General features: G+C 42.9%; 2 protein-coding genes across 6 annotated transcripts in view; one reads left to right on the forward strand and one right to left on the reverse strand.

The window, feature by feature from the left end:
* The window catches only part of LOC106572866 (uncharacterized), a 36,881-nt gene extending 32,361 nt beyond the window's left edge, over positions 1-4,520 (forward strand). For both annotated transcript variants that reach the window (XM_045694185.2, XM_045694188.2), the window contains exons 5-7: positions 1,291-1,485; positions 2,152-2,309; positions 3,693-4,520. In XM_045694185.2, coding sequence (XP_045550141.1) covers positions 1,291-1,485; positions 2,152-2,309; positions 3,693-3,842 — 503 coding nt within the window. In that variant the 3' untranslated portion in view covers positions 3,843-4,520. The remainder of the gene's footprint in view (positions 1-1,290; positions 1,486-2,151; positions 2,310-3,692) is intronic.
* Positions 4,521-10,856: 6,336 nt separating this feature from the next.
* inip (INTS3 and NABP interacting protein) lies at positions 10,857-18,897 on the reverse strand. 4 transcript variants are annotated; one of them, XM_014147377.2, is made up of 5 exons: positions 18,784-18,897; positions 18,351-18,396; positions 18,040-18,136; positions 17,760-17,850; positions 10,857-11,310 (listed from the first exon to the last, which is right to left on the reverse strand). In XM_014147377.2, the coding sequence occupies exons 1-5, from the start codon at positions 18,880-18,882 to the stop codon at positions 11,200-11,202; spliced, it is 444 nt and encodes a 147-aa protein (XP_014002852.2). In that variant the 5' UTR covers positions 18,883-18,897; the 3' UTR covers positions 10,857-11,199.
* Between the last annotated feature and the right edge of the window lie 1,011 nt (positions 18,898-19,908).

Here is a 19,908-nt window from a genome sequence, read left to right on the forward strand (position 1 = left end):
GTTTGTGCTGTTCTGTGAAGGGAGTAGTACAAAACGTTGTACGAGATCTTCAGTTTCTTGGCAATTTCTCGCATGGAATAGCCTTCATTTCTCAGAACAAGAATAGACTGACAAGTTTCAGAAGAAAGGTCTTTGTTTCTGGCCATTTTGAGCCTGTAATCGAACCCACAAATGCTGATGCTCCAGATACTCAACTAGTCTAAAGAAGGCCAGTTTTATTGCTTCTTTAATCAGAACAACAGTTTTCAGCTGTGCTAACATAATTGCAAAAGGGTTTTCTAATGATCAATTAGCCTTTTAAAATGATAAACTTGGATTAGCTAACACAACGTGCCATTGGAACACAGGAGTGATGGTTGCTGATAATGGGCCTCTGTACGCCTCTGTAAATATTCCATAAAAAATCTGCCGTTTCCAGCTACAATAGTCATTTACAAGATTAACAATGTATTTCTGATAAATGTTATTTTAATGGACAAAATGTTTGCTTTTCTTTCAAAAACAAGGACATTTCTAAGAGACCCCAAACTTTTGAATGGTAGTGTACCATTAAAAAAATCTCTGTGCATTCAAATTAACATTTAATAAAATGCAATTGTGTTGGTTGTCCGTGGCTTATGCCTGTCCATACCATAACCCCACCGCCACCATGGGGCACACTGTTCACAACGTTGACATCAGCAAATCGTTCGCCCCACATGACGCCATACTGCGTTTGGAGGCCGGTTGGACGTACTGCCAAATTCCCAAAAAACGACGTTGGAGGCTTATTTTGGAGAAATGAACATTCAATTATTTGGCAACAGCTCTGGTGGACATTCCTGTAGTCAGCATGCCAATTACACGCTCCCTCAAAACATCAGACATCTGTGGCATTGTGTTGTTTGACAAAACTGCACATTTTAGAGTGGCCTTTTATTGTCCCCCAGCACAAGGTGCACCTGTGTAATGATCATGCTGTTTTAATCAGCTTCTTGACATGCCACACCTGTCAGATGGATGGATTATCTTGGCAAAGGAGAAATGCCCCACTAACAGGGATGGAAACAACATTTGTGTACAAAATTTGAGAGAAATAAGCTTTTTGTCCGACACTTTTTTATTTCAACTCATGAAATATGAGACCAACGCTTTACATGTTGCATTTTATATTTTTTGTTCAATGTAGAAGATAATTAGTCTGAGGCTTAGGAGGCATGTAGAAGAATGACACTACATTATAAACCCAGAGGTAAAAACGTGATGTCAGAGACCATCGGTTTAATGTTTTTTTTTTCTTCTTTTCCTCAGAGAAGAGGCGTGGTCTTTCGTCCAGCCAGATGGAGCTGGGGACGGGTAGCTCCTCCCACATGGGGGTGGGTTTCCCTGACGAGGGTGTGGCTTTTGAGAACCCCGCCTTGTTCGACAGCTTTGAGGAGGTGGAGCTCCACAGGGTGATGAAGAGCTCCAAGAGGAGCAGAGATGGAGAGAACACGCGAGTCAGGAGTAAGTACTGTAGATGGCCCTTAAACAGAGTCGGGACTGTAGATGGCCCTTAAACAGAGTCGGGACTGTAGATGGCCCTTAAACAGAGTCGGGACTGTAGATGGCCCTTAAACAGAGTCGGGACTGTAGATGGCCCTTAAACAGAGTCGGGACTGTAGATGGCCCTTAAAACAGAGTCGGGACTGTAGATGGCCCTTAAACAGAGTCGGGACTGTAGATGGCCCTTAAACAGAGTCGGGACTGTAGATGGCCCTTAAACAGAGTCGGGACTGTAGATGGCCCTTAAACAGAGTCGGGACTGTAGATTGCCCTTAAACAGAGTCGGGACTGTAGATGGCCCTTAAACAGAGTCGGGACTGTAGATGGCCCTTAAACAGAGTCGGGACTACAGTCCTGTAGATGGCCCTTAAACAGAGTCCTGTAGCCAATACCATAGAGTTGGATAGAGGGCGCACTTGGACCAAAGTCAGGTGATGGCGCTGAATGGCGCTGCCCATGCTGCTCACAGAAGTGGCCAATGCAAAGATAGGATATGAGCTCTCTAGTACATCTCCATCCCTCACACTGAAACATGTCAAATAAAGAGTTGAGAAACCAGCGTTTTAAACGAAAAAATGCATTTGTTTTACTATTACGTAACCCCGTCGGTCCTGTCTCTCTCCTCAGTGAAGAACGTGGTGGGCGTCATCGCCAGGTACATGGCGGCCCTGCAGGAGTTCAGACGCAGCGTCTCCATGAAGGTGGCGTTTGACCGGGTGGGCGTCGACCGGAACACCATCTCACGGACGGCCGCCATCGCCGAGCTGAGCCTGGCAGCTCCAGAGGTCCGATGGAGACATTTTAATCTAAGGCTCTCCATTGAGTTTGCTTTTTAGTCTGGGATTAGGTTATCATCATTTGTGTCTTTCATTGTATTTATTCAGTGTTGTAGGAGCCATTTTGATTTATGAGTTGTGTATATATCGTCTGTCCAGGGTTATTTTGACTTGTTTTGTACACTAGAGGGCACTATATGTTGGGGTCATGGGTCACTGGTCTCGTGTGTGTAGGTAGCCCAGGTGACCAGGAAGGGTTAGGGCAGGTGACCAGGAAGGGTTAGGACAGGTGACCAGGAAGGGTTAGCCCAGGTGACCAGGAAGGGTTAGCCCAGGTGACCAGGAAGGGTTAGCCCAGGTGACCGGGAAGGGTTATCACAGGTGACCGGGAAGGGTTAGCCCAGGTGACCAGGAAGGGTTAGCCCAGGTGACCAGGAAGGGTTATCACAGGTTTCCAGGAAGGGTTAGCCCAGGTGACCAGGAAGGGTTAGCCCAGGTGACCAGGAAGGGTTAGGACAGGTGACCAGGAAGGGTTAGGACAGGTGACCAGGAAGGGTTAGCCCAGGTGACCAGGAAGGGTTAGGACAGGTGACCAGGAAGGGTTAGCCCAGGTGACCAGGAAGGGTTAGCCCAGGTGACCGGGAAGGGTTAGCCCAGGTGACCGGGAAGGGTTAGCCCAGGTGACCAGGAAGGGTTAGCCCAGGTGACCAGGAAGGGTTAGCCCAGGTGACCGGGAAGGGTTATCACAGGTGACCAGGAAGGGTTAGCCCAGGTGACCAGGAAGGGTTAGCCCAGGTGACCAGGAAGGGTTATCACAGGTTTCCAGGAAGGGTTAGCCCAGGTGACCAGGAAGGGTTAGCCCAGGTGACCAGGAAGGGTTAGGACAGGTGACCAGGAAGGGTTAGGACAGGTGACCAGGAAGGGTTAGCCCAGGTGACCAGGAAGGGTTAGGACAGGTGACCAGGAAGGGTTAGCCCAGGTGACCAGGAAGGGTTAGGACAGGTGCCCAGGAATGGTTAGGACAGGTGACCAGGAAGGGTTAGCCCAGGTGACCAGGAAGGGTTAGGACAGGTGACCAGGAAGGGTTAGCCCAGGTAACCAGGAAGGGTTAGGACAGGTATCCAGGAAGGGTTAGCCCAGGTGACCACATACAATTGTTACTGTATCACATATATAGCTGATGGAAAGCATCTCTCTGCACCTTTTCTATAGGAATATGGGCATTGGAGCTATTTATATACGCAATAAATGGGAACTTCCCCCCCCCCAAAAGAGTAACGTTTGGAAAGCTGATTGTTATGGACGTGGCTTTTCATAGGAAATCGCCACTGCAGGTGTTGTATGTATTAGCTGGTCCTTTAGGGGATTAATAAAGTACTATTTTTATCCTAGGTGTTCCACGCTCTGCCACCTTGGGACGAGAAAGAGGAGACGCTGGCTCACTACGCCCACCGCTGCAGGCAGGCCATGGACGACACCATCAGAGCCAAGATCAAAACCATGAAGACCAAGGGAGAGCTGCTGCCTATAGTCAGCAAATAACAGAGGAGACGGAAGGTGTGACCTCTGATGCCTGTAGGACAAACCAGACCAACACCATCTGTAGTAGATTACCTGCTCTGTGTTTTGACGAAATGTGGCCATTTTAACATGTAGAATCGTCAGGTAATGACAGCCTACGTTCTGTGGTCGAAGGCGATAGGACGGCTGTGTTCTGTGGTCGAAGGCGATAGGACGGCTGTGTACGGCCTACGTGTTGGTCTGTCTTGTCCTTGTGATTAAAGCCTGGTCCACAGATGTGTGTTTGTACTGTCATGCCAAGTTGGAAAGACGACACAAACAGGTCTGGGGTCAGGCTTTTGCCCTCTGATCCCCAGTGATGCTCGACTGCCATTTTAAAACAAGTGAAACGTTCTTATTGCTCCATTCCAATTGTCTGTCGTCCCCCCCCCCCCCCCCCCCCAATCACCTTAACCCATCAATGACGACAGACACCATGACTATATTAAAATACATTGTAGTGCACAAATGTTTTGATTTACTGTAATGTGTAACATTTATTTAGTCTTTTGAATGATGTGCTAATGCTTTGAAGTGTTTTTAGTAGTGGAGAACAACATTGGAAAATACTATTCAAATAAGAATCTTATTTTTGTTAAAAAGAGATTTTCCGGTACTTTTGGTGGTCTATGTAATTGTTTTTAAAGAGATTCTCCAGTACTTTTGGTGGTCTATGTAATTGTTTTTAAAGAGATTCTCCTGTACTTTTGGTGGTCTATGTAATTGTTTTTAAAGAGATTCTCCTGTACTTTTGATGGTCTATGTAGGGTGGTCTATGTAGGTGGTCTATGTAGGGTGGTCTATGTAGGTGGTCTATGTAGGGTGGTCTATGTAGGGTGGTTTATGTAGTGTTGTTTTTAAAGAGATTCTCCGGTACTTTTGTATACTTTTTAGCCAGTAGTTTTGAAAGTAGCGCTCACGAGCCAAAAGGGGTCCCTGAAAATTGCATACTACGTCACTGCTCTTGCTAGCTGTCACTCAAATGGCGAGGGGTTGAACTCAAACTGCCTAGGGGCTGGCCCACGTGGGGGAAAATGTAAGGAAATGGTGCAGCTTCCAGAAAAACAGTTGCTTTCAAACTAGGGATTTTAAGGCTAATTGAGATGAGACGTGTTGATATTTTAGTTTGTCCCTTTAGGGCACTCGTACTGATCTAGCGATGTCTCTGAGGTTGTGTACATTGTCACTCGTGGGAAAGGAGGAGAGCTGTCGGACAGCCTAAATCCTTACCCGGTGAGGAGAAACAAGCTCACAGTTCAGTCTGGATGCTTGCTATGGGGCTTTCGAGTCATCATACCGCCGCCACTGACAATGCAGCTGCTTGATGAACTACATTCAGGGCACTGTGGCATGGTGCGAATGAAGGAGATTGCACGCAGCTACTTTTGGTGGCCAGGCTTGGATGCAGTTATCAAAGACAAGGCCAAGTGTTGTTCTGCATGTCACGTGACGAGGAACATGAGGAACGTGCCTTAGTTAGCTAGAGGAGCCTTGGCAGCGAGTACACATGCAGGCCCACTGGAGCAAGGTTTTCTAAACTCTGTCCTGGGCTCCTCGGTTTCGGTTTTCTTGGCCCCTAGCACCACACAGCTGATTTAAATAATCAAAGCGTGATGATGAGTTGGTTATTTGAATCAGCTGTGTAGTGCTAGGGGCAAAAAAAAACAAAACGTGCACCGCAGGGAGAAGCCCAGGACCGAGTTGAGAAAACCCTAGACTGGAGGATCGTATGTTCCTAGTCGTAGTCACACAGCGATGAAGAACACTTCGGCAGAGAGAACCATCGAAGAGTTACGATCAATATTCAGTCGCTTCAGATTGCCAACGCAACTCGTTAGTGATAATATTCCCCCAGCTGGTGTCTGAAGAGGTCCGGTCGTTCGCGGAAAAAAACAGAATCCACCACATCAAGTCAGCACTGTATCACCCTGCAACGAACTGCCTCGTCGAAAGATTCATCCAGACTATGAAGCAAGCTTTAAAAAAATCATCACAAGGAAACGGGTCCCTCAACAGGCGCCTAAACACCTTCCTGTTAACCAACAGAAACCCCTCCCCACGCTGCAACCAAAGTGGCACCCACATCAGCCACGATAAAAAAGACCGCTTCGCACTCACTCGACCTCCTGAGACTAAACAGGTCGTACAGACACAACAGAGAGCATGTACTCTTTACAACTATTGATTATGAATGGTTATAGCCCGTTATAACACTGGCTGTTTTTTTGTAAAATAAAAAAGTACAAGACTTTTTACATGGTTGGAACACATTGGGCGAGCGGAATTCTAGGAGAAATTCTGACGTGTGTCTGTTAGCAACAGAACATAGTGTGTCCTCACTGCATAGTGAACTATATAGGGAAATCACTACAGGCTCTGAATGGTTTCAGTATAACTCCTTCTCGTTGGTTCTGACCGAGCTGGAGGCGGCTGAAAGAGAACAGGGAGAAGACCATCCATACAGCTCTCCCCGTAACTTCAGAGACTTCCTGGTGTTCAAGTATCCGTCCGAGAGCCCGGGAGATCTACTGTCTCTCTCCCCTGCAGAGAGCTGGGCAGCTACCTGGCCTCCTTCGGTGACTCGATGTAGAAGGACGGTTTGGAGTCCAACAGCCTGGCCAATTACCAGTGTGGTCTGCAGCGCTACAGGTAATGGCAGGTTAGAAAAGCGGGGCAGCAACCTTCAAGGTTGCCAGTTGAAATCCCATGTCCGACGAAAAAAATCTGGTCGGGAGTGTCCTAGATGCCGTCTCTTGCCGTTGTGTCCGTAAGCTCCAAACTGCTCACCGGGTGGCGTAGTATGGCTGCCTTCTGCTCCGACCTCTGTGTTTCTGAGGGGTCGGACTAAAGCAGAAGACATTTCCATTGGACAATAAACAAATCTTCAGCTACAGCATCATCAGAGACAAGGAGGCCATATTTGCAAACATAAGCAACCATTTAAAGTTAAATGGGTTCTCCAGGCAATGAAATGCATTGATTTACTTGTGTGTGACAGAACACTAAATTGTAGCTTGTCCCATCAGATAACATGGCACATGTTACATATTAAAGCGTTAGACCTCACACTAAAAGCTTCAGTCATACAAAAGTTACTTAAATCCAAACTGGTTCTCCAGCGGATCAGTAAGAATGTCTCACCCCATGTTCAAGAATGGCCTTTTCCCCTTTATTCAGATTACGACCTCTCCCTTTATTCAGATTACAACCTCTCCCTTTATTCAGATTACGACCTCTCCCTTCATTCAGATTACAACCTCTCCCTTTATTCAGATTACGACCTCTCCCTTTATTCAGATTACGACCTCTCCCTTTATTCAGATTACGACCTCTCCCTTTATTCAGATTACGACCTCTCCCTTTATTCAGATTACGACCTCTCCCTTTATTCAGATTACGACCTCTCCCTTTATTCAGATTACGACCTCTCCCTTTATTCAGATTACGACCTCTCCCTTTATTCAGATTACGACCTCTCCCTTTACTCAGATTACGACCTCTCCCTTTATTCAGATTACAACCTCTCCCTTTATTCAGATTACAACCTCTCCCTTTATTCAGATTACGACCTCTCCCTTTATTCAGATTACGACCTCTCCCTTTATTCAGATTACGACCTCTCCCTTTATTCAGATTACGACCTCTCCCTTTATTCAGATTACGACCTCTCCCTTTATTCAGATTACGACCTCTCCCTTTATTCAGATTACGACCTCTCCCTTTATTCAGATTACGACCTCTCCCTTTATTCAGATTACGACCTCTCCCTTTATTCAGATTACGACCTCTCCCTTTATTCAGATTACGACCTCTCCCTTTATTCAGATTACGACCTCTCCCTTTATTCAGATTACGACCTCTCCCTTTATTCAGATTACGACCTCTCCCTTTACTCAGATTACGACCTCTCCCTTTATTCAGATTACAACCTCTCCCTTTATTCAGATTACAACCTCTCCCTTTATTCAGATTACGACCTCTCCCTTTATTCAGATTACGACCTCTCCCTTTATTCAGATTACGACCTCTCCCTTTATTCAGATTACGACCTCTCCCTTCATTCAGATTACGACCTCTCCCTTCATTCAGATTACGACCTCTCCCTTTATTCAGATTACGACCTCTCCCTTCATTCAGATTACAACCTCTCCCTTTATTCAGATTACGACCTCTCCCTTTATTCAGATTACAACCTCTCCCTTTATTCAGATTACAACCTCTCCCTTCATTCAGATTACAACCTCTCCCTTTATTCAGATTACGACCTCTCCCTTCATTCAGATTACGACCTCTCCCTTTATTCAGATTACAACCTCTCCCTTTATTCAGATTACAACCTCTCCCTCTATTCAGATTACAACCTCTCCCTCTATTCAGATTACAACCTCTCCCTTCATTCAGATTACAACCTCTCCCTTTATTCAGATTACAACCTCTCCCTTTATTCAGATTACAACCTCTCCCTTTATTCAGATTACAACCTCTCCCTTCATTCAGATTAGGGTTAGGGTTAAAAATAAAAGTCCTAATCTTTGTAAATGTTATCATAAACAGGACTGGTGGAGTTCTGCCAAACATGGAAATGTCTGCTCTACCCACAATTACAACCAACTAATTGCAGCATTACTGCAAAAAGGCAAGAGGCATGTAGAAGGGGGAGAAAGGAACTTGTCTATTAAAGACCAAAATTGGTTAAAAAAAAAAAGACCAGTTTCATTTAAGAACCAACATTTTTTATAGCTGTGCCATATATAGTTGGTAAGAGATTTTTGACGTACTGATTCCACGGCACATGGTTTATGAACAAAACGACGCCATATTCAAAACTTAGAATTCTGTTTAATTTAAGACACGATGAAGGTGTCAGTAGAATTTTCTATCCCAATGATGATAATTAACAATCAATAAGCCGTGACTAATCCCCGAGGTTTGTAAGACACCGGGTTAAGAATAATTAGGCAAGGACTCAGCTTTTCTGCAAAAAGGTCTGTACAGTTTATTCAGAGAACATTCTGAGGTTCAAATAACAAAGACATTCATTTTATGCTAACTCTCCACTTACGCACACACCTCCACACAAACAGTAGGTGAGTTGTAACCCTCCTTGGAGTTCTCACCACTGTTAATCACTACCCAGCGCTGTCTGTTCCTTTCCCCCCCGAGATTAGAGAAACCTTGAGGGTCACTCCCTTTCTTCTCTAAGTTACTCCAAGTTCCTCACTAGGTCGGGTCAAACACAGTCTACTATTTTCTTAGGCACACTTAATACACACATTTCATTTTTGTCCCGGGCCTCTACTAGACCTTATGGGCCTTTCGATTAGTACTTTAATTATACATGCTACATAACTACTAATTGGTTACGTGACAGGGTTGGATTCTTTAATCATTTACCTTTGAACATATTATTCCCTTATCAGAAGGTCAGACAATACGGAACATTACAAGAACTTCGAAAGTTAACTCAAGTGCAGTCGCAAAAACCATCAAACGCTATGATGAAACTGGCTCTCATGAGGACCACCACAGGACAGGAAGACCCAGAGTTCCCTCTGCTGTTGAGGATACGTTCATTAGAGTTACCAGCCTCAGAAATTGCAGCCCAAATAAATGCTTCAGAGTTCAAGTAACAGACACATCTCAACATCAACTGTTCAGAGGAGACTGTGTGAATCAGGCCTTCATGGTCGAATTGCTGCAAAGAAACCACTACTAAAGGACACCAATAATAAGAAGAGACTTGCTTGGGCCAAGAAACACGAGCAATGGACATTAGACCGGTGGAAATCTGTCCTTGTCTGATTTAAGATTTTTGGTTCAATCCGCTGTGTCTTTGTGAGACGCAGAGTAGGTGAACTGATGATCTCCGCATGTGTTGTTCCCACCGTGAAGCATGGAGGAGGAGGTGTGACACTGATTTATTTAGAATTCAAGGTACACTTAACCAGCATTGCTACCACAGCATTCTGCAGTGATACGCCATCCCATCTGGTTTGGGCTCAGTGAGACGATCATTTGTTTTTCAACAGGACAATAACCCAACACACCTTCAGGCTGTGTAAGGGCTATTTGACCAAGGAGAGTGATGGAGGGCTGCATCACCTGACCTCAACCCAATTGAGATGGTTTGGGATGAGTTGGACCGCAGAGTGAAGGAAAAGCAGCCAACAAGTGCTCATCATAAGTGGGAACTCCTTCAAGACTGTTGGAAAAGCATTCCAGGTGAAGCTGGTTGAGAGAATGCCAAGAGGGTGCAAAGCTGTCAAAGGCAAAGGGTGGCAACTTTGAAGAATCTAAAATAGATTTTGATTTGTTTAAGACTTTTTTGTTACATGATTCCATGTGTTATTTCACAAACTATGTTCATAGTTCCTTCCAGGGTTGGGTATATTACATTTACATTTTAGTCATTTAGCAGACGCTCTTATCCAGAGCGACTTAGTAGTGAATGCATACATTTCATACATATTTTTATTTTTTTTCTGTGCTGGCCCCCCGTGGGAATCGAACTCACAACCCTGGCGTTGCAAACACCATGCTCTACCAACTGAGCTACAGGGAAGACCATTTAGATTACTTTCTAAATATAATCTGTTAGTTACGTACCAAAATTGTAATAACTAAATGTAATTTTGGATTATTTAGAATTATATAAAAATGATCCATCATATAGGTGTGAGACTCGATCAGGTGGAACAAACTTTAAAAAGTGCGATTTTTTTTTGCTCTCAACGCTGAATTGAATGTTGAGAAAACAAAAGGTGTATTTTTTTCACAAACATCCTTTCTGAATTTAAAAGTAATCATTTCATTTTTTCAAAAGTATCTGTAATCCAATTATAATATTTTTTGCTGGTAACGTAACTGATTTGTCATCAGATTACGTAAACAGTTACCCAACCCTTGTTCCTTCTATGTTGTAACAATATAACCTCTGGGTTTAATATAACGATATATAATGAGTTTGCAAATTCCCAAGTAAAAAGCGTCCAAATGTTGTTGTTGACTTGATCTTTATTTGATTAGGCCTTTTTTTCCATTTATAAAAAAAAATGTTAGAAAAATGACATTGTCTTTCAAAACCACATGATGTACGGTGCACCGAAAATAGACAGAAATAATATGACCCTTAGCTTCAACAAACAATCCAAGACTTTTGTTCGGAAAAGTTCTAGAGAGCAACTTGTAACAAAAGTCTGTGTCAGTTGAGAAAACACCAGAACGAACGTCGACTAAATGATCTGTTGGGGTGTTGACGAACGGTGGCAATTCAACAGAATCGTTGGAAAATGGCGGCCGATCTGTGGCCCACTGCCATTCGTTTTCTGCAGTTTCCTTCTTAAGATTCTGCTGGTGGTGGTGGATCTAGACGTGGCAACACCGGGAGGATCAGGTTCCCGAAGGACGAGTCTTGAGTGATGAAGAATCCAGAAGAGTGAGCATGGGCATGCTACAAAACAGAAAGATAAAGGAAGATTAGCAGTGTTTTCCACAGGAACATACAGTAGCCAACCACATAGACAGTGGTCTGCGGACGCTGGGCCGGGTAACCTCCAGGGTTAGATTGTGTTTGCTAAAAAAAGCTCTAATTTGGTGGCCTCTGGTACATTCTGGCCTTGATTCCATCTGAATACACAGACAAATTATTCAATTTGTTATCAAGTTTACCTCCCAGATTAGAACATTTGTTGTGGTATTGTGAAAAAAATAAAGTACAATTTAAATGACTGAAAAAGTACTATCAGTAAGAGAACATTACGTTTGTATTTATATATTTTTTTATTTATTTTTAACTTTCAACCCGTCTTCTCTTGAGATGAATGTCTTAGTAATATATGAACGTTTCTGTTTTAATAAAATATTTTGAAGAACAAACCAAGTAGATAGTCCACATTATCTTGAAAAATAAAGGTTAAATAAAAAAAAATAAAGGGATTTAATTTTATTAGGATCTTTTAAGTCCTCATTTGGACTAATCTTCCAAGAGTCCTTAAACATTAAAATACAATTTATAATACGAACACATTTTCACATATAACACACAAACATATTGACCAGATAAACACTCTTAACAGTCTGAAAAGATATTGATTCTTCTTCTACTGTAGTCCAGCACAACTTTCCTATGAATTATATTTAAATGGTTTTAAAGTATTGTTTGAATTTATATATTGAAAAGGTTTCTGGTTTGCTCAGAAATTATTCCATTTCTTTATTGCTCTAAATCAAAATGTTCTTTTGCCAATTTTTATCAGTCTTGTTGGGGCTACAGGCAATGAACCCCGAGTCGGGATTGCTAACAAGGCTGGAAATTCAAAACATCAAAAATCTAATAATTTCAATTTCTCAAACAATCAACTATTTTACACAATTTAAAAGATAAACATCTCCTTAATCTAACCACATTGTTCGATTTTCAAAGAGGCTTTACGGCAAAAGCATAAAGTTAGATTATGTTAGGACAGTACATAGCGACAAAAGTACAAACATCCATTTTCAATTCAAGGTCAGGCGTCACCAAAAGCAGAAACCAGCTAGAATTATGCACTAACCTTTGTCAATCTCCATCAGATGACACTCCTAGGAAATTATGTTATACAATACATGCATTTTTTGTTCCATCAAGTTCATATTTATATCCAAAAACAGCATTTTACAGTAGCGTGAAATTCAGATTTTTTTCTTCTCTGAAATGCTTCCGGTGAACATAACAAAATTACTATTCGAAAACATTGGTAAATTATAATATTGTCATTCAAAGAATAATATATTATCATCTCGTAATTTCTACCGAATGGCCAGATCTCAAAATAACTTTACTGGGAAATCACATTTTGCAATAAACGGGGTGCTATGCTAAGAACAATAAGCTATGCTATACAGTTAGCATCATCTAATATCGATAATAACATTGTAAATATCCCCTTACCTTTGATTATCTCCATCAGAAGGCACTGCCAGGAATCCCAGGTCCAGAACAAATGTGGTTTCTTTTGACAAAGTTCATAATTTATGTCCAAATAACACCAAGTAGTTAGCGTTCATTATGCTCCCACAAAACGTGGTGGGGGGGGGGTGTAAAATCACGCCGAAAAGTTAAAAAAACCTAGTAAATAATCTATTTACGTTCGTTCAAACATGTCAAACGTTGTTTAGCATTAATCTTTTGGTCCATTTTTAACGTTAAACATCAGTAATATTTTCACACAACCTATCCTATGTCTAGATAAACAATTATGACAAACTCACGTCTCTCAGATTTATGCGCAGGCGCAAAAAAATGAAGTGATGACATGTCAACTTCCTTGGATTCTAATTTGCTCTCTGTTTATCATAGACGCTTCAAACAACTTTATAAAGATCGTTGACATCTAGTGGAAGCCGTAGGAGTTGCGAAATGAATCATTTCTCACTATGGTATCTATAAAACAATGACACTAAATAGTACAGTCACAAAATTCACATTTTTTTTTAAATCTATTTTTCACAGGTTTTTGCCTGCAATATGAGTTTTGTTATACTTACAGACACCATTCAAACTGTTTTAGAAAATTCAGAGTGTTTTCTATCCGAATGTGTTAATAATATGCATATCCTAGCTTCTGAGTTGGTGTAGGAGGCAGTTAAAAATGGGCACATATATTTTTTTTAATTTCTCAATACTGCCCCCTAGCCCCAACAGGTTAATGGTATTGACAAACTATCCCGTGGCTATTTCTTTGAAGTATTTTAATACATTTGAATATTTGTGGCTACTTTTTAAGTTAATACCTTGAGGCTGTCCCAAACTTTACAACAACAAAAAGTTGGTCGGCCGAAAGTAGTCTGTTCTTTCGACCAATCGATTGCTACAACATTTTAAACATGTATTTTTCCATATATAGACACACCCCATGTGCATTGAGCTTGTCTGATGATTTAAACTTACGGGTTGAGGCCTCAAGAGGGCACCAGAGATCTAGATAACCAGAAGAAAAAAAACCTAACCCTATTATTCTCCAACAGCTCCTGCTGGCTTCCACAGATTCTGCCATTACTCTCCTGAAGTTGACGGTAATAAGCGACACGAGGAGTCAGCAACCTTTCATGTGGAATGCCAATTTATCTCACCATTCTACCGATCCGTGTGCCAGTTATGGTTTTCATTGGCACATTATTGTGAAACAGTTATTTCATTTATAATAACGTATTCATATCTCAAAATCACTGTCATTTGGTTAATCAAAATTCTATATCTAAAATGATACAAACATAAAAAGTAACTTCTATTGCCAACTATGTACAAATAGCCTACATAAAGCCAACAAATACAAACATTGCAGCCTGCAGGAAGAAAATATCCTGATAAGAATGAAATATCCTATAAATAACATTGGCTACACATGGGCTGTCAGCAACGAACTTGAAACATTGTATCAACTATTAACTTGGGTCTGGCCAGAAGCACTAGCGAACTTGCAACATTGTATAAAATATTCTGGGCCCTCAGAGTTTCCTGAGCCAGTGAGCTGGAGGCTATTTTCACCAGGGCTAAGAAGCAGTGGTTGACTTGGGCAGGAGCTCACCGGAGCCGGGTACCGACACCTCAAAATGTTATTCTGCTTCAGCTCCTGTTCCTCTTGTAGAATATCAGCTCCAGAATGAGGAACCGATTTCACTCCAAGTGAAGCGCTGATAAGAAGCCGATTTTATGATGTTTCTACTGGATCAGAGCAGGACATTGTTCCCTTTCACGCCGAGTGGTTATCGAAAGGGAGAGCGCTGGAAAGATTTTTACAAATACAGTTGAAGTCAGAAGTTTACATACACTTAGGTTGGAGTCATTATAACTCGTTTTTCAACCACTCCACAAATTTCTTGTTAACAAATTATAGTTTTGGCAAGTCGGTTAGGACATCTACTTGGTGCATGACAAGTCATTTTTCCAACAATTGTTTATAGACAGATTATTTCACTTATAATTCACTGTATCACAATTCCAGAGGGTCAGAAGTTTACATACACTAAGTTGACTGTGCCTTTAAACATCTTGGAAAATTACAGAAAATGATGTCATGGCTTTAGAAGCTTCTGGTAGGCTAATTGACATCATTTGAGTAAATTGGAGGTGTACCTGTGGATGTATTTCAAGGCCTACCTTCAAACTCAGTGCCTCTTTGCTTGACATCATGGGAAAATCAAAAGAAATCAGCCAAGACCTCAGAAAATAATTTGTCTGGTTCATCCTTGGGAGCAATTTCCAAACGCCTGAAGGTACCACGTTCATCTGTACAAACAATAGTACGCAAGTATAAACACCATGGGACCACGCAGCCGTCATACCGCTCAGGAAGGAGACTCGTTCTGTCTCCTAGAGATGAACGTACTTTGGTGCGAAAACTGCAAAAACAATCCCAGAACAACAGCAAAGGACCTTGTGAAGATGCTGGAGGAAACAGGTACAAAAGTATCTATATCCACAGTAAAACGAGTCCTATATCTACATAACCTGAAAGGCCGCTCAGCAAGGAAGAAGCCACCTCTCCAAAACCGCCATAAAAAGCCAGACTACGGTTTGCAACTGCACATGGGGTCAAAGATCGTACTTTTCGGAGAAACGTCCTGTGGTCTGATGAAACAAAAATAGAACTGTTTGGCCATAATGACCATCGTTATGTTTGGAGGAAAAAGGGGGAAGCTTGCAAGCTGAAGAACACAATCCCAATCGTGAAGCACGGGGGTGGCAGCATCATGTTGTGGGGGTGCTTTGCTGCAGGAGGGACTGGTGCACTTCACATTACCGATGGCATCATGAGGAAGGGAAATGATGTGGATATATTGAAGCAACATCTCAAGACATCAGTCAGGAAGTTAAAGCTTGGTCGCAAATGGGTCTTCCAAATGGACAACAACCCCAAGCATACTTCCAAAGTTGTGGCAAAATGGCTTAAAGACAACAAAGTCAAGGTATTGGAGTGGCCATCACAAAGCCCTGACCTTAATCCTATAGAAAATTTGTGGGCAGAACTGAAAAAGTGTGTGCGAGCAAGGAGGCCTACAAACCTGACTCAGTTACACCAGCTCTGTCAGGAGGAATGGGCCAAAATTCACCCAACTTATTGTGGGAAGCTTGTGGAAGGCTACCTGAAACGTTGACCTAAGTTAAACAATTTAAAAGGCAATGCTACCAAATACTAATTGAGTGTATGTAAACTTCTGACCCACTAGGAATGTGATGAAAGAAATAAAAGCTGAAATAAATCACTCTATTATTCTGACATTTCACATTCTTAAAATAAAGTGGTGATCCTAACTGACCTAAGACAGGGAATTTCTACTAGGATTAAAATGTCAGGAATTGTGAAAAACTGAGTTTAAATGTATTTGGCTAAGGTGTATGTAAACTTCCCACTTCAACTGAACATGTAGGTCGGGGTAAAGTGACTATGCATAGATAAAAAACACTGAATAGCTGGGGTAGCCGTTTGATTAGCTTTTAAAAAGTATTTTTGGACCTCGACTTGGCGCTTCGGTACCGCTTACTGTGCTGTAGCAGAGAGAACAATCTATGACTAAGTTGGCTGGAGTCTTTGGCAATATTTAGGGCCTTCTTCTGACACCGCCTGGTATAGAGGTCCTGGATGGCAGGAAGCTTGGCCCCAGTGATTTACTGGGCCGTACTCACTACCCTCTGTAGCGCCTTGTGGTCGGATGCATAGCAGTTGCCATACCAGGCAGTGATGCAACCAGTCAGGATGCTCTCGATGGTGCAGCTGTATAACTTTTTTGAGGATCTGAGAACCCATGCCAAATTTTTTCAGTCTCCTGAGGGGGAAAAGGCATTGTCGTGCCCTCTTCACAACTGTGTGTGTGTTTGGACCATGTCGTCCACTGGATTGAATCCCCGAGCTGACAAGGGGAAAAAAAATCTGTCGTCGAAAGGTATCCCCCTTTCCCTTTCCAACTGACTAGGTGTCCCCTTTTCCAACTGACTAGGTATCCCCCCTTTCCAACTGACTAGGTATCCCCCCTTTCCAACTGACTAGGTATCCCCCCTTTCCAACTGACTAGGTATCCCCCCTTTCCAACTGACTAGGTATCCCCCCTTTCCAACTGACTAGGTATCCCCCCTTTCCAACTGACTAGGTATCCCCCTTTCCCTGTACAACTGACTAGGTATCCCCCCTTTCCCTGTACAACTGACTAGGTATCCCCCCTTTCCCTGTACAACTGACTAGGTATCCCCCCTGTACAACTGACTAGGTATCCCCCTTTCCAACTGACTAGGTATCCCCCTTTCCAACTGACTAGGTATCCCCCCTTTCCAACTGACTAGGTATCCCCCCTTTCCAACTGACTAGGTATCCCCCCTTTCCAACTGACTAGGTATCCCCCCTTTCCAACTGACTAGGTATCCCCCTTTCCAACTCACTAGGTATCCCCCCTTTCCAACTCACTAGGTATCCCCCCTTTCCAACTGACTAGGTATCCCCCTTTCCAACTCACTAGGTATCCCCCTTTCCCTTTCATTACATTAAGACACGGTCACATCTTTTTATTTTTTTGTCTTGGGAATATTTCGGAACAGATTTCCTAAATTAAACTCATCCTTAGCTTTATTCCCGGTAATTTTAGTCTTTTTTATTTTCTACATAAAAATAAAAATCCCTCGTGGGCCTAATGTTGCCGACGCCTGCCTTCCTGTGTACACAGAGATCATGCAGAATGGCTCTGGGGCCACCTATGACCCTCTTGGGGAAAAAAACTTCTGAAATGCATCCTTCCAGATCTGAATTGGTTGGTTTAGGTAACACCTCGCTCACACCCGTCCAATCACTTATAGATCTATGCTTAGCCCCCAGATGAAAAAAGGAGGGAGGGGTGCACTTCTGAAATGTTCAAATGAGGTCAAGGCCTTACCTGCAGAGCTGCTTTCTGCTGGGCAGCGATGTGCTGCTGCTCCGCGTGGTCTCTGAAGTCTTTATTCAGGGCTGGTCTGGACAGAGGGATGCTGTTGGCGAGAGGGATGGAGGGATATGGGTCAGGGGCTGCACTGGGGTTTATGTCCCAAACAGCACCTTATTCCCTATATAAATGCAGGGCTCATAGGGCTCTGTTCAAAAGTAGTTCACTATATGGGACGCAATCAAGGTTTATGGCAAACACACACACTCCATCATAACCAGATGCTTCCAGATACCTGGCTCCAGGGTTATTCATGGAGGAGTTTTGTATCAAGCGTCTCTTCTCTTTGTCCAGTTCAGCCAAAATGGCAACACGGTTCTTGTTCTGGAATCCTGAGTAGAGAAAAATAAAAATATAAACTGATTAGCAACAAAGTAAATGTTACAGAAATACAGTACCAGCACAATTAACGCCAAACTTAGCTGTAGTCCAGTGCTGTTTAAGAAGACTCGCCATCAGTAAGCAGCACAAAACGCCCTGGGTCACAGCTACCTGCTAACTATACTATCCTGCTATTACTACCCGGACTTTTACTACTCGACTTACCCGCTCCAGGTGCAGGCGAGGCCATGTCAGAGAAAGTGACTGCAGCCTAAACAACACAAAAGATAAGAGAGAGAGAGAGCACTGGGCTAACTAGCATTTAGCACTGGGCTAGTTAGCATTTAGCACTGGGCTAGTTAGCATTTAGCACTGGAACAGATTGGACGAATCGACTAAGGATAGTAGATGTTCACTATCGTTCAAATAGTTACATAACTATCACAAACAATAAAAATGCTTGAGTTCTACCGTAAAGTCTTTGCTATATACAGAAACAAACCACTAAAACATAACTACGTTTTTAGTCCTCCGGTGAACTCGTGTATCAACAACAACAAAAAGTCGCGTTACCGCTTCAAACGGAGGGCGCGTTCGAGCGGATCGCTTTTATCGAGTTGGTGACTATCGATCAAATCAAGGTTTATTGGTGGCGTACACAGATTTCCAGACGCAGCGAAATGTTTGTTTCTTCTTCTTCTTCTTCTTCTTCTTCTTTGTGATTGGGTTGGCGGAGAACGTATTCAACTTTTAACATGCATACAACGCCACCTATTGTAGTGGAGTGTGAGGCCAGTCACGGCCTGCCTATATTAAATTCTCTTCATTAGTCCTGTTCCTCCAGGAAAGTGAACTAGAGCCCTAGACACCACTTCCCTTTCCTTCCCCCACTAATCCACCCATACCCCATCCAGCCTCTATAACCCTTTCACACTATCTCTCCCTATCTACGTTCTACAGTTCTCAAAAATAACAACACATGTTTCCACCGTTTCCTCCACTAAACACTCATCACACAGACCAAAATCAAAAATCAAATCAAATTTATTTTTTATATAGCCCTTCGTACATCAGCTGATATTCTCAAAGTGCTGTACAGAAACCCAGCCTAAAACCCCAAACAGCAAGCAAAGCATGTGAAAGAAGCACGGTGGCTAGGAAAAACTCCCTAGGAAAAACTCCCTAGAAAGACCAAAAACCTAGGAAGAAACCTAGAGAGGAACCAGGCTATGAGGGGTGGCCAGTCCTCTTCTGGCTGTGCAGGGTGGATATTATAACAGAACATGGTCAAGATGTTAAAATGTTAAAATGTTCATAAATGACCAGCATGGTCAAATAATAATAATCATAGTAGTTGTCGAGGGTGCAACAAGCACGTCCGGTGAACAGGTCAGGGTTCCATAGCCGCAGGCAGAACAGTTGAAACTGGAGCAGCAGCACGGCCAGGTGGACTGGGGACAGCAAGGAGTCATCATACCAGGTAGTCCTGAGGCATGGTCCTAGGGCTCAGGTCCTCCGAGAGAAAGACAGAAAGAGAGAAAGAGAGAATTAGAGAGAGCATATTTAAATACACACAGGACACCGGATAAGACAAGAGAAATACTCCAGATGTAACAGACTGACCCTAGCCCCCCGACATATAAACTACTGCAGCATAAATACTGGAGGCTGAGACATTATTTATTTAACTAGGCAAGTCAGTTAAAAACAAACTCTTATTTACAATGATGGCCTAGGAACAGCAGGTTAACTGCCTTGTTCAGGGACCGAACGACAGATATTT

Source organism: Salmo salar, chromosome 01 (genome assembly GCF_965601325.2).
Source record: "Salmo salar chromosome 01, fSalSal1, whole genome shotgun sequence".
Lineage (NCBI taxonomy): Eukaryota > Metazoa > Chordata > Actinopteri > Salmoniformes > Salmonidae > Salmo > Salmo salar.

Excerpts from the sequence above, each read along its gene's own strand:
- inip (XM_014147377.2), bottom strand. The coding sequence starts at position 18,882 with ATGTTAAAAGTTGAATACGTTCTCCGCCAACCCAATCACAAAGAAGAA. Across the intron at positions 18,137-18,350 it reads CTCGCCTGCACCTGGAGCGG|GATTCCAGAACAAGAACCGT; the intron begins GTAAGTCGAGTA and ends TTCTCTACTCAG. Across the intron at positions 11,311-17,759 it reads AGCAGAAAGCAGCTCTGCAG|CATGCCCATGCTCACTCTTC; the intron begins GTAAGGCCTTGA and ends TCTGTTTTGTAG.